This window comes from Sus scrofa, chromosome X, assembly GCF_000003025.6.
Source record: "Sus scrofa isolate TJ Tabasco breed Duroc chromosome X, Sscrofa11.1, whole genome shotgun sequence".
Lineage (NCBI taxonomy): Eukaryota > Metazoa > Chordata > Mammalia > Artiodactyla > Suidae > Sus > Sus scrofa.
The window spans coordinates 16,274,533-16,288,485 of NC_010461.5; the positions used below are offsets into that span (position 1 = coordinate 16,274,533).

The 13,953-nt window shown below is 36.9% G+C and overlaps 1 protein-coding gene across 11 annotated transcripts in view; it reads right to left on the reverse strand.

Annotated features, from left to right (window-relative positions):
* CXHXorf23 (chromosome X CXorf23 homolog) overlaps window positions 1–13,953 on the reverse strand; it is a 60,020-nt gene that overhangs the window by 22,126 nt on the left and 23,941 nt on the right. For 6 of the 11 annotated variants that reach the window (XM_021080785.1, XM_021080782.1, XM_021080781.1 and 3 more), the window contains 5 exons: window positions 12,696–12,871; window positions 11,784–11,870; window positions 11,067–11,181; window positions 10,292–10,355; window positions 8,699–8,814 (listed from right to left, as the gene is read on the reverse strand). In XM_021080785.1, coding sequence (XP_020936444.1) covers window positions 8,699–8,814; window positions 10,292–10,355; window positions 11,067–11,181; window positions 11,784–11,870; window positions 12,696–12,871 — 558 coding nt within the window. The remainder of the gene's footprint in view (window positions 1–8,698; window positions 8,815–10,291; window positions 10,356–11,066; window positions 11,182–11,783; window positions 11,871–12,695; window positions 12,872–13,953) is intronic. The other 5 variants (XM_021080787.1, XM_021080788.1, XM_021080786.1 and 2 more) reach the window with 3 other exon arrangements.

Genomic DNA, 13,953 nt, shown 5'->3' on the forward strand with positions numbered 1-13,953 from the left:
TAGAAAAGATCAATGAAACGAAATGCTGGTTCTTTGAAAAGATCAACAAAATTGATAAACCTCTAGCCAGACTTATCAATAAAAAAGGAGAGGACTCAAATCAATAAAATTAGAAATGAAAAAGGAGAAGTTACAAGGGACATCACAGAAATGCAAAGGATCATGAGAGACTACTAACGGACAAATTCTTAGAAAAGTACAATCTTTCAAGACTAAATCAAGATGAAATTAAAAAAATGAATGGACCAATCACAACTACAGAAATTGAAACTGTGATTAGAAAACTTCCAACAAACAAAAGTCCAGGACCTGATGGTTTCACAGGCAAATTCTATCAACATGTAGAGACTAGCTAACACCTATCCTTCTGAAACTATTCCAAAAAACTGCAGAGGAAGGAACACTCTGAAACCCATTCTATGAGGCCACCATCGCCCTGATACCAAAACCAGACAAAGATACCACACCACAAAAAAAGAAAATTACAGGCAAATTTCACTGATGAACATTGATGCAAAAATTCTCAACAACATACTAGCAAACCAAATCCAACAATACATTAAAAGGATTGTACATCATGATCAAGTGGGATTTATCCCAGGGATGCAAGGATTCTTCAATATCTACAAATCCATCAGTGTGATACACCACACTAACAAACTGAAGAATAAAAACCATATGATCCTTTCAAAAGATGCAGGAAAAAACCTTTGACAAAATCTAACACCCATTACTGATAAAAATCCTTCAGAAAGTGGGCATAGAGGGAAACTACCTCAACATAATAAAGGCCATATATGACAAGCCCAGAGCTAACATCACTCTCAATAGTGAAAAGCTAAAAGAATTCCTGCTGAGATAAGCAACAAGAGAAGGATATCCACTCTCACCACTACTATTCTACATAATTTTGGAAGTCCTAGCCATGGCAATCAGAGAAGAAAAAGAAATAAAAGGAATCCAAATTGGAAGGGAAGAAGTAAAACTATCACTGTTTGCAGATGACATGATACTATACCTAGAAAATCCTAAAGATGCTACCAGAAAACTGTTAGAGCTCATCTACAAATGAATTTGGCAAAGTCGCAGGATACAAAATGAATACACAGAAATCAACTGCATTTCTACATACTAACAATGAAAGATCAGAAAGAGAAATTAGGGAAACAATCCTGTTTACCATCGCATCAAAAAGAATAAAATACTTAGGAATAAACTGAAAACTAGAAGACACTGATGAAAGAAATAAAAGATGACACAAACAGATGGAAAGACATACCATGCTCTTGGACTGGAAGAATCAATATAAACAAAATGACTATACTACCCAAGGCAATCTACAGATTCAATGCAATCCCTAGCCAATTATCAAAGACATTTTTCACAAAACTAGAACAAAATATTTTAAAGTTTATTTGGAAGCACAAAGGATCCAGAATAGCCAAAGCCATACTGAGAAAGAAAAATGGAGCTGAAGGAATCAGACTCCCTGACTTCAGACTATACTACAAAGCTAAAGTCATCAAAACTGGATGGTACTGGCACAAAGACAGAAATATACATCTTTGGAAGAGGATAGAAAGCCCAGAATTCAACCCACACACCTACAGCCAACTCATCTATGACAAAGGAGGCAAGAATATCCAATGGAGAAAGGACAGCCCCTTCAATAAGTGGCGCTAGAAAAACTGGACAGCCACATGTAAAAGAATGAAATTGAAACACTTCCTAACCATATACAACAATAAACTCAAAATGGATTAAAGATCTAAATATAAGACCAGATGCTATAAAACTCTTAGAGGAAAACATAAGCCAAACACTCTCTGACATAAACGACAACAACATCTTTTCAGATTCATCTCCTAGAGTAATGACAATAAAAACAAAAATAAACAAATGGAACTTTTTAACCTAAAAGTTTCTGCACAGCAAAGGAAACCCTAAACAAAACGAAAAGACAACCCACAGAATGGGAGAAAATCTTTGCAAATGAAGCAATTGACAAGGGATTAACCTCCAACATTTATAAACACCTTCTGCAGCTCAATGTCAAAAAAAAAAAACAAAAAAACAAAAAAACAAAACAACCCCATCCAAAAATGGGCAGAAGATCTAAACAGACAATTCTCCAAAGAAGACATACAGATGGCCAAAAAACACATGAAAAGACGTTCAACATCACTCATTAGTAGAGAAATGCAAATCAAAACCACTAGGAGGTCTCACCTTACACCAGCCAGAATGGCCAGCATCAAAAAGTCTATGAACAATAAGTGCTAGAGAGGGGGTGGAGAAAAAAGAACCCTAGTACGCTGTTGGTGGGATTGTCAATTGGTGCAACCACTGTGGAAAACAGTATGGTGATTCCTCAGAAAACTAAAAATAGAATTGTCATTTGATCCAGCAATCCCACTCCTGGGCATCTATCCAAAGAAAACCATGACTCGAAAAGACAAATGTACTCCAATGTTCACTGCAACACTATATACAATAGCCAAGACACGGAAGTAACCTAAATGTCCATCGACAGAGGAGTGGATAAAGAAGGTGTGGTACATACACACAATGGAATATTACTCAGCCATTAAAAGGAATGAAATAGTGGCATTTGCAGCAACATGTACAGACCTAGAAATGATCATGCTAAGTGAAGTCAGTCAGACGGTGAGACACCAACATCATATGCTATCACTTACATGTGGAATCTAAAAAAAGGACGCAATGAACTTCTTTTCAGAGCAGATACTGATCCACAAACTTCGAAAAACTTATGATTTCCAAATGAGACAGGTTGAGGGGTGAGGGGATGCACTGGGGGTTTGGGATGGAAATGCTGTAAAATTGGGTTGTGATGATCATTGTACAACTATAAATGTAATAAAATTCATTAATTAAAAAAACAACAGCTAAAAAAACCCCCCCAAAACTAGAAGATACTATTTAAAACTCACTACAATGGCTAAAATCAAAAAGATGACAATGTCAGTGTTCATAACAGCATTACTCACAATAGCCAAAAGACAGAAGGAACCCATATGTCAAAAGAAAAAGGAAGAAACAAAATGTGATATATCCACACCATGGAATATTATTCAACCTTATAAAAGAATAAATTACTTTAATGGAATACTGAAAAATGATATGACTGGATGAAAACATTATACCAGGTGAAATAAGAATGCAGAAGGACAATTACTATGTGAGTCTACTTATATATGTATGAAGTATTCAGAACAGGAAAATTCATAAAGATGGAGAGAAAAGAGGCTATCAGGGGCTGGGAGTGGGGGTGGGGGATTGGGAGTTACTCTTTAGTTGATGCTGAGTTCCTGTTTGAGAGCATGAGAAAGTTCTGGAGGTGGGTACTGGTGATGGTTGTAAATACATTATGAATGTATTTAATGTCAATAAACTGTATACTTAAAATGGTTAAAATGCGAAAATGTATGATAGGTATAGTTTATCAAAACAAAAAAATTTAAAACCTTCGGATGTTCAAGTTAAAGAATCCACTTCCCAGCCTCCCTGCAGCTAGGTATGGCTATGAGAGTAAATTCTGACCTATGTTGCTAAAGCATCATGTATAAATTCTAGGAAAACTTTAAAGAACAGGCTAGATAGAATGCAAACATGATGGCTAGGGCACATATGCCCATCTTGGACCATGAGGAAGACACATGCAGAGGCCATCTGAGGAGCATGATCCCAGGAGCCTAATTCCCTAATGTGTCCACCCTCCCATGCTTTGACTTCCTGGCTCTGACTTTTTTGTAGAAGAGAAAGAGATCTTTTTTTTTTTTTTCCCCCACCTCTTACAGTCCATTCTCCATCCAGAAACCACAGTGGTCCTTTTAAAATTTAAATGAGATTATGTTTCTTCTTGGGTTAGAATCCAAACCATTTTCTAATCTCACTCAGAGTAAATTACAAAGTCTTCATGTCTTTCAAGGCCCTTTGAGATTTGGCCTCACCTACTAACTTCCTTCTTCACTGTTAGAACCTCACTGGCCCCTTTTCTATTCCTTAAATAAGAGCAAGCATGATCCTGCCTCAGGAACTTTGCATTTGCGATTTCCTCTCCTGAAATACTCTCCCCTCAAAAAAAAAACCAATGGCTAACTCCCTGGCTCACATCCCTGCTCAATTTTTTTTTGAATCGTAACAGTATTGCATAAATAAAGTCACAGTACACATATCACTCTATCAAAGGTCCTCTTGTGCCTTACTTTTCACCCATCACTCACCAACATGTAGTACCATTACATTTTAAGTCCCATAAGGGCTTTGTGTAAGCTTTTTCATTGTATCCCCAGCGCTTAGGACACTTACTAGAACATAGACATTAATACATAAATATTTGTTGAATATATGAATAAAAGATCTTTATAAAGTTGACTCTAGTTCAGTACAGATTACAGATTGTGACAATAGCAAAAATAAAAACTGATGATTTCTATAACCTGCCTAGCTGAAAAGAAAAATCTACATGGTGTGATGTTCTCTTGAAGTCTATGTATCAGTAGACTGTTTTTTTTAAAGCTGCTTTACAACACACACATACCATGTCCATGTAATACAGCACCTAAATAACACTGTAGGGAACTTAGTAATGCTTGTGACAAGACGAAGAAATAGAGTGTCAGGAGAAGCATGGAGATTTTGGGGTAAGAGGCTGGTCAGAAGTGGTAAAAAATAGAGAACAAAAGGGTCTTAGAGAAGACACAGAATACCCTGGTTTGAGGCTTGCTTGGGAAAGATTCTAAGGTATTGAGGAATAAAAAGCGATCCAGATCTAAACACATAACAATTTCATTATCTTCTGTCCTGTCTACACCTTTGGAAAGTCTTCATTCATTCACCAATGATGAATGGAGCCCATGACAAGGGTGACCAAACACAGATGCAGAGCCTGCATATAACTATTAAAGAAAAAAAAATCACAAAGGTGGAAAATAGCAACATCCTGTGACTTATGATTTCATCATATTTCTTTTGAATTTCTATGGAAATCTATACACTGACTTGTTTAAAAAGGTTTATGAAAAATAGAAGTTCTCATCATGGCTCAGCAGAAACGAATCTGACTAGGAACCATGAGGTTGCAGGTTCAGTCCCTGGCTTCGCTCAGTGAGTTAAGGATCCAGCGTTGCCGTGAGCTGTGGTGTAGGTCACGGGCATGGCTTGGATCTTGCATTGCTGTGGTTGTGGTGTGGGTGGGCAGCTGTAGCTCTAATTAGACCCCTAGTCTAGGAAACTCCATATGCCGCGGGTGCAGCTCTAAAAAAAAAAAAAAAAAGCAAGAAAGAAAAATATTAATAAGGTCAATTTTGATAAGTTGAATTTTTAAGATAAAAGGATAAAATGTTTTTCTTACGTTAACAAGGAAAATGAATTAGGATAAAGTGAGCGATTAAAGGTTGTACGTCATTTTTTTTTCCTTTTTATGGCCTCACCCACAGCATATGGAAGTTCCAGAGCTAGGGGTTGCATTGGAGATGCAGCTGAGGCCTATACCGCATTGGTGACCTACAACGTGGCGTGTAGCAATGCCATATCCTTAACCCACTGAGCAAGGCCAGGGATCAAATCCGCATCCTCACAAAGACAATGTCTGGTCCTTAACCCTCTGAGCCGCAATGGGAACTCCCTCATTTTTTTTAAAAAAGGATGAACAATAATAAGTGCTGGTGAGGATGTGTTGAAAATGGAACCCTTACACACTGCTGGTGGGAATGTACAACAGTACAACCACTGTGGTAACAGTCTGGAAGTTCACCAAAAAGTTAAACATAGTTATCATATGAACCAGCAATTCCAATCCTGAGTATATACAGAAGAGAAGTGAAAACATATGGACACAAAAAACTTGCATACAGATGTTCACAGCACCATCACAATAGCCAAAAAGGGGAAACAACCCAAATATCCATCAACCAGTGAATGGTTAAACAAAATGTGGTATATCCATACAATGGAATATTATTTAAACATAAAAGGAATATTCATGCTACAATATGGAGGAACATTAAAAACATTATGCTACATGAAAGAAGCTAGTCATAAAAGGTCACATATTATATGACTGTAATAATATATCAAGAATAGGCAAATCCAGGAGTTCCACTGTGGTGCAATGGGTTAAGGATCCAGCAATGCCACTGCAGCAGCTTGGGTCGCTGCTGTAGCACAGGTTTGATACCTGGCCTGGGAACTTCCACATGCCATGGATGTGCCCCCTACCCCTCAAAAAAGATCAGAGGCAAATCCACACAAACAGAAGGAGATGAGTCACTGCCAGGAGCTAGATAAGAGAGAGAAACAGGAAGTGACAAATACCTGTATAGGGTTTCTTTTTGGGGTGATGAAAATGTTTTGAAATTAGATAGTGGTGATAGTTGTACAACTTTGAGGGACTACTAAAAACACTGACTTTTTCACTTTCAAAGGATGAATTTTATGGTAGTAATATATCAATTTAAAAAAATCCTCATGGCTTCGCTATGCCATACCAGCCACCCAATATAAATAATACAGTTCAACAGACTAAACAAAAGACACTCTGCAAGAAGACACTGCTGCATGCTACACCATCCTCAGAGCTAACATTAATACTTAACACTGACCAGCTACTCTGTACCTTACATGCATCATTTAATCTTCACCACCATCATGAGGTAAGTATAATTCTTATCTCTATTTTTACAGCTGAGGGAAGTAACTTGACCAAGGTCAGTCACAGAGCTAGGTGTCTACAGAGCCAGGGACTGAACTCAGGTATAACTTCACTGCTCAAGCTCTTTATCACCTCAAAGGGTGAAGATATATTCTGAAGCCTTACATGGTCTTTATAATATGTGGAGTATCTTAAATCGGTTTTTAAAAACCCTCTTTCTTGGGAGTTCCCATTGTGGCGCAGTGGAAAGGAATCCAACTAGTATCCATGAGGATGCAGGCTCGATCCCTGGCCTCGCTCAGTGGGTTAAGGATCTGGTATTGCTGTGAGCTGTGGTATCGGTCACAGACATGGCTCGGATCCCGTGTTGCTGTGGCTGTGGCTGTCGCATATGCCGGCAGCTGTAGCTCCAATTTGACCCCTAGCCTGCAAACTTCCATATGCTGCAGGTGTGGCCCTAAAAAGCAAAAAACAAAATAAAACAAAACAAACAAAACAAAACAAAACAACAACAACAAAACCCCATACCTCTTTCCTGGTACACTGAGTTTCTTATACTTGCTAAGTCAAGAAAAGCACAAAAGAGAACTTGTGTCACTAAAGAACACAGTCATTTCAGGTCTTATTAAGAAACTGGAGACTTTCACCCAAGAAGGGACAAGATTTTAATTATTTTGTTTTCAATTGCTTTATATGCCTCAACACACAGTTTTACTATCCCTTTTAATTAGTCCCAAACTTATTGTCAGAATCAGGTTCAGTCTTTATTTATTAATTTATTTTTTTGCTTTTTGCCATTTTTCTTGGGCCGCTCCCGCGGCATATGGAGGTTCCCAGGCTAGGGGTTGAATCAGAGCTGTAGCCACCGGCCTATGCCAGAGCCACAGCAACGCGGGATCCGAGCCGCGTCTTCAACCTACACCACAGCTCACGGCAACGCCAGATCCTTAACCCACTGAGCAAGGGCAGGGATCGAACCTGCAACCTCATGGTTCCTAGTCGGATTCGTTAACCACTGCGCCATGACGGGAACTCCAGGTTCAGTCTTTAAACAAGCTCCATGTACCTTGACCTAGTTAGCCATAGACAGGACTTAAAAGTCTAGTCAAACATCTCAATATTTGAAACTAAGGGCTATGGAAAGAGAATTAGCACTGGCCCTTCCCATTCATACATTCCAACTTTCTGGGACATCCAAATAGTTTGAGGACCCTTGCATGAATTGGAAATTTTTCCCATTCAGTTATATTTCATAATCATATGGGGTCCCAGAGTTGCCATGAGTTCTACATAGTTCTCAGAACTGGAGATAAATCGGGATCAATCCAGAATGCTCATGGCCCCTAAAGAGAGGTACAGAGTTGGGAAGGAAAAAATCTACCAAAAATCAATTTGCCATGCATGGCACAAGAACTTTGTATGTGCCAATTCATTTAATATTTCTAACCTCTCTATCAGAAACCGATTATTCTATTCTCATTTTATGGAGGAAAAGGCTCCAGACATTAGGCAAATTAGCCCAGGAGAAAACATCTTGTGAACTGGCAGAGGTACGATTCAAACTCAGGTCTCCTCTACATTTCTACTACACCTGCCTCTGTTTCATGGACACACAGCCACAAAGAGTTCTGAAAGAGAACAGCACTGACCTCAGCAAATTCTGCAATATTCAAAGAATACCGAAATCTAAAGGGCAGAATGTGTCAGAGTTTCATTCAGCTTGAGGCAAGTAGTCCCTAAATATTTTTGGTCTTGGCTCCTGCTAATACTCACAAAACTGCCACACTTCTCTCTAGACTACAAAGACCTCAAATACTCAGCTTCCCCATAATTTTTGTTGTTTCAATCAAACAGCATATGAGGATAACTTTGAAACATTTTATTAGGTTTCACTTAAACATATAAAAATAGATTTGAAGGATTAAATCCCTACACTAAAGTGAAAATTATCATCACACACAAAAAACTAAACATGTATGCAAAAACTCTCTGATAAAAGGATGTTTTTCATCTACTGATTACCTCTCTGCAGCACTAGCTATGTGAAAAATGTGCTCATCTTCATTCTGTAACCGTTCTTTTCTCCTTCTTTCAATGTCATGTCGTAGGTCATTTGGATCTATTATTTTGACCAGAGTCTGAGGAATTTTGACAGAAGACAAACCATTCACATTATTGTTAGTTGCGCAAAGACCATATATAACAAGAACCGTAAGAAAAAGTCCTAAATAAGTTATCTTGTACTCATCCTGCTAATGGTGGTATATGATGAAAATACTTTGAGATGAAACTGACAATACACAGTCAGAAAAGTTCATAACATTGAACCAGAAATTCCACTTTTGGAACTCTATACACAAAGTCATTTACTCAAGTATATCCAAAATGTTGTATTTTAAAAATAACAAAAAAATGAAAGTAACTTAAGAGTGAAAAAATATTTAAAGGGGAATGGAAGAATAATTTTGTGGTAAGCTTAAGTCATAGGACTAATGTATAAACATTTAAATTATGATAATATAGATTATGTGGAAGTAAACCTGGAAAACCACTTACTAAAAAAAGCTAATTAAAACTTACAAAGCTTCAATTAAAAGGGTCATTGGGAGTTCAGAGATTTTACATAAAAGGAATGTTATTATAGATTAAGTAAAAAGAAAAAGCATCCAAAACTGCATTTACTCTGACAGTGATGATGTTAAAATGCCAGAAGTAAGACTGCAAGGAAAGACAATCAAATAATATTTTGTGTTAAGTGGCTGAATTAGAGGTGATTTTTTAAAAATCCTCAAATTTCCTGTAAGCTTATTATAGTACTTCAATGAGTAGATATTTTCTGAAAATATCGTTTTCAACAAACTAACCTATCTCCATAAATTCAATAAAATTGTAACCATTCACAAGTGAAAAAATTATTTATATATTCTATCACAAATGCATTAAAATCTCTCCTCTAGAAAACCTCTTCACTCTCAATGAATAAATTAGCAGTTCTTTCAGAACTTGATATACTTTTAAAACCAGAGCCAGTTTTTTTTTCCCCCACCAGCTAGTTAAGATAGTTTTTCTAATTAGCAAAGTAATGGGAGTGGGGTTGAGGGGAGGTGGTGGGAGTGGGAAAAATTTTTTAATTCAGTATTATTTTAATTATTTTGCTAGTTCGTATTTCATAGAATCTTTCATACATTCCTTGGAAAACAGAAGGGCAGTATCAAATGAAACTAGGTTCTCTGCATTCATTCCACATACAACTTAAAAATATATCCCACATGACTGGTTTGGAAAAAATAGGTATCAAACATATTTTCTGCGAGCTTTACAGTATGAAGTTTTGGAATGGATATTGAACACCATAATTTTACAGCAATTTTACAAAGCTGTTACCCTCTAGGGATTGTCTCTCTTAGGGAATATTTTTGTCTTTTGCCATTGTTCTCTCTATAACCTAGTTGATAACTAGAATCACTTGGAGAGCTTTATAATTTCAGATTCCTGGGTCTCAATGATTCTTTCTCATCTGCTTTAACTACCTTTTTTACTCCTGGTCACCAGTTTCCTTTCCCATTAGTATACCAACAATAAGATAATCTCTCATCAAAAATTATATTCACTTACCTGTTCTGAATCATATACCATAGTTTGTTTACTCTGAAGCTCAGCCAAAGACATATCTATTCTCCTAAAATAATAAAGGCACATTACAATTAAATAATTATGTTATTCACTAATACCTTGATCCATTACTACAGAATGGAATTTGAAATAAAGCTGGTATGTCTTGGAAGAAGAAAAAGAACCCTGCTACCAGGTAGTTTTTGCATCTACATGGCACTCTCCCAGGGCATACATGTCCTGTAAACAACATCACAGTGACGCCTTAGTGGTTCTCAAATCACTAGTCTGTGTAACCTTAAACTTGGCTTCGGTGATCTACTGCATTCTAACATTGATTGCACTCAGCTCACAAGACAGGGCGCACCACCTGGTCGGACAGGTGCCAGTAGAAGAAGACATATGTTTTCATCCGGCTGCCCTCAGAACAGCCATTTCTGACCACATGAAGCGACCCATGATTTCAATGGCTCGACAACTGTCATTCATTCTTCCGTGATAACTTCAGTAGGCAATTACTATAGACACAGCAGAATCAAAGTTAGGTAGGTAAATATTTCCAAGGTCCTACACATTTAAACAATGCTAGTCATAGCTTCAATACAGCCTGGTCTATCAAAGTGGACTGGCCCAGTACCTGCTTGGGTTAGTCCTGTTTTTAGGCAGGAAATGCACTCCGAGAATCTACAGCAAGCCCAGGAGGCAGACAGCACCTTCCCACATGTGTTCTGAGGCTTATTCCCATGAATTAAATGGGCATACAGCGATCAGTCATTACCTGTGAATTTCTGGATCTGAGTTCAATTTAATTTCATTTACATCTGCAGCTTGTGTATCTTGCATTTGTGAGAAACGCTCATGTAGAGTAATTTTGGGTGATGGAAAATAATTTGCTGAAAGAGGAAACAAATAGTTTTATCTCAGTGTAAAACTGATTTCACTTAAAAGCTTATATATAAGCAAAGGAAGAAAGGACTATAAAAAATACCCGACCTGTTTTCTCTTAAAATATATATGGGACCTAAACTTATTCCACAGACTGATTTGCAGTGTTCATCATACTCTTCCCAGGCCCAAGCAATAGTAAACAGATTTATGCATCCAGCACCCAAGGATTCTGTTCCCATTTGACATGCCTGCTTACTTGTCAGGGGTAAAAGACAATGGCTCTCTCAAAGTATGCCCTTTCTCTTCCAAGGTAAGATCTTACTACTTTGGGGAAGTAAAGCTGGTACAGAGCTCTACAGTTCACCTACAGTTAAAAATACCTCCAAAAACAACCCTGAAACATCCAAACAATTCTGAACAAATGCTAAATGTCATGCTTAGATATCACAGAAGGCCTCCCAATGTCATTCAACTTTAATTAACATTAACTGAAGTTCATGAAGACATTCTGAAAATGGCTATCCTCAGGCTTGTGAGAGAATCAAGAGAAAGATAAAACACTTGACCCATGAGAACGCTACATAAGTAATCCTTTTCCCTAACTTACTGTTCCTGTTCTGGGACAATCTCCTGGATTTTTCTGCAATACCAGCTCCCTTTCTGCCAAGAACCACACTTCCTTTGAGTGAGAGGGCTGGAATTGAGAAGGTGAACTGTTTCAGACAAACTGCATGCTTTAAAGTAAATATATGTCTTCTTAGTTTGAGGGATGCAGAGAACATAATTCACTTCCAAAATATATTTTATGAAGGTAAAAAAGATTAACATAATTATTTAGTAAGAAGCATAAAATTTTGAAATTCTCCAAAGTCTCCAGTGTATAACACACACAATTGCCTTATTTATGCGGCATCAATAAGGAAAGTTATTTTACATGACTGAATTTGCCAATTAGTGGAAACTGGCCAGAGGCAAAAACAAAGCACAACAACTCAGCGTAAATCTTTAAAGTACTTATTATGCAACTACCTGATGTCATAAAGTAAAACACAGAGAACTGGAATCTTTTACTGATCGCTTAGCATCACCCTCATGGCACAAAGCCCCAGGAATGCGCTCCGGGGTTTTAAGAATATGACCAAATGACCCATACTTCCAGATTTCCTGAGTTTAAACTTCATATCTGGTTTTCATTGTTTCCGCCTTCCTATTCAGCTATCAGTTATTGCTTCTTTCTGCTCTCAGTGCACCTGTACTTTGCAGCAGCCAATCTCTTTCTTCATAACTTTCAATTTCTAATCCACTACGAGCTGAAGCAGCCGGTTACTGGAATTACACGTAAAGAAGAACTAGGCTTGAATTAACACTTGCTACTCTCTTCAACAGATTTCCTAATTAATGATCTAACTCATAATGAAATATAATTACTATTACAATATCACAGATATTTACCTATACTTGTGAAAAGTCAGTACATTAGTTTCGTGTTATCCCTAATGTATGTGCAAAATATACCAACCTTTAACTTGATGGATTATAGTTATGATTTCCTGAGCAAATTCTCCTGTAGGTTTGTTTTCAGTATTCTGAGTTGAGTCAAGATGTTCAAACACTGGATGAAAGTTTTCACTTTTCCTGCCAACAGCAACCAAATCATGTGACATCTGTCTCTCTGTGGAATAGCTAGAAGCAACCCTAGAATAATTTGTAAATGTTTAACTAAATTTGAAACTGTTTTACTGAGAAAATAACTTATTAAAAATTAATCAAGATAGCTATAAAACTAAAAAGATGTTTATGTTTTCTTATAATTAAGGCACTAAATTGTATGTCATAAAACATGTACAATGAGTAGGAGAAAACAGCTATAGGTACATGGTTTTGAGCTCTCCTTTTCAAATCAGAGATCATGAGATATTTGCCACTTTAACAATAAAATCCTCAAAATTCTGAGCTAAACAATTTTTATTTCAAAAAATTCAGCAAGGCATTAAAGACACTCGATATGCAAAAAACAATCAGTTAAGATTATTTTCTACTCCCAAATGTCCATAAAATTATAAAGCCAGCACTATCTTGAAACACTACCATACTTTAAAAGCTGATATCAAACACAGTAACTTCCCTGACTGCATAAAAATCCTTATACCTCTTTATCAGTAAAGAGAAGCTTAGAACAGTATTTTGAAATTAAATTCTATTGAGATTAATTTAGCCACAAAGTCTCTCTCAACTATCAAAAAATAGTCTTAGTTGTTAGCAGTTATGATCATTAGAACCAATTATAGTGTTTACCCTAATTATATTCTTAAAGAAATACTACCATTTATTATATAACTACCAATACTATCATTTATTATATAACCCCACCCCATCTTACCATTTTAATGCTTTCTGAATCTTTATAACTTTCACTAAGTGCTTTCCTGCCTTTAAGTACCATTATAAGCCATGATTATGATATATCAGTAACAATTATTCAGGGCTTACCCCATGCCAAACACAGGGGCTCAGAGCTTATAAACATTATCTCATCCAATCTTTGAAAAAGCCTTAACTCGGAAGCTGTCATGATACTGAGACAATGGATATCTTGGTTGTTTTGCTTTTCATCCCAGAGGTTAATTAAGCATTCATACGAACATTATCCTTCCAAGGATCATAATAGGAAACTATACTTTATTCCAAGGATGATACTCCTGCTTAAAACTACTTAAATTGTTCATCTGGAGGCAGTTTATGCAACACAGAAGAAAACGTCTCATTGTTTATACTTA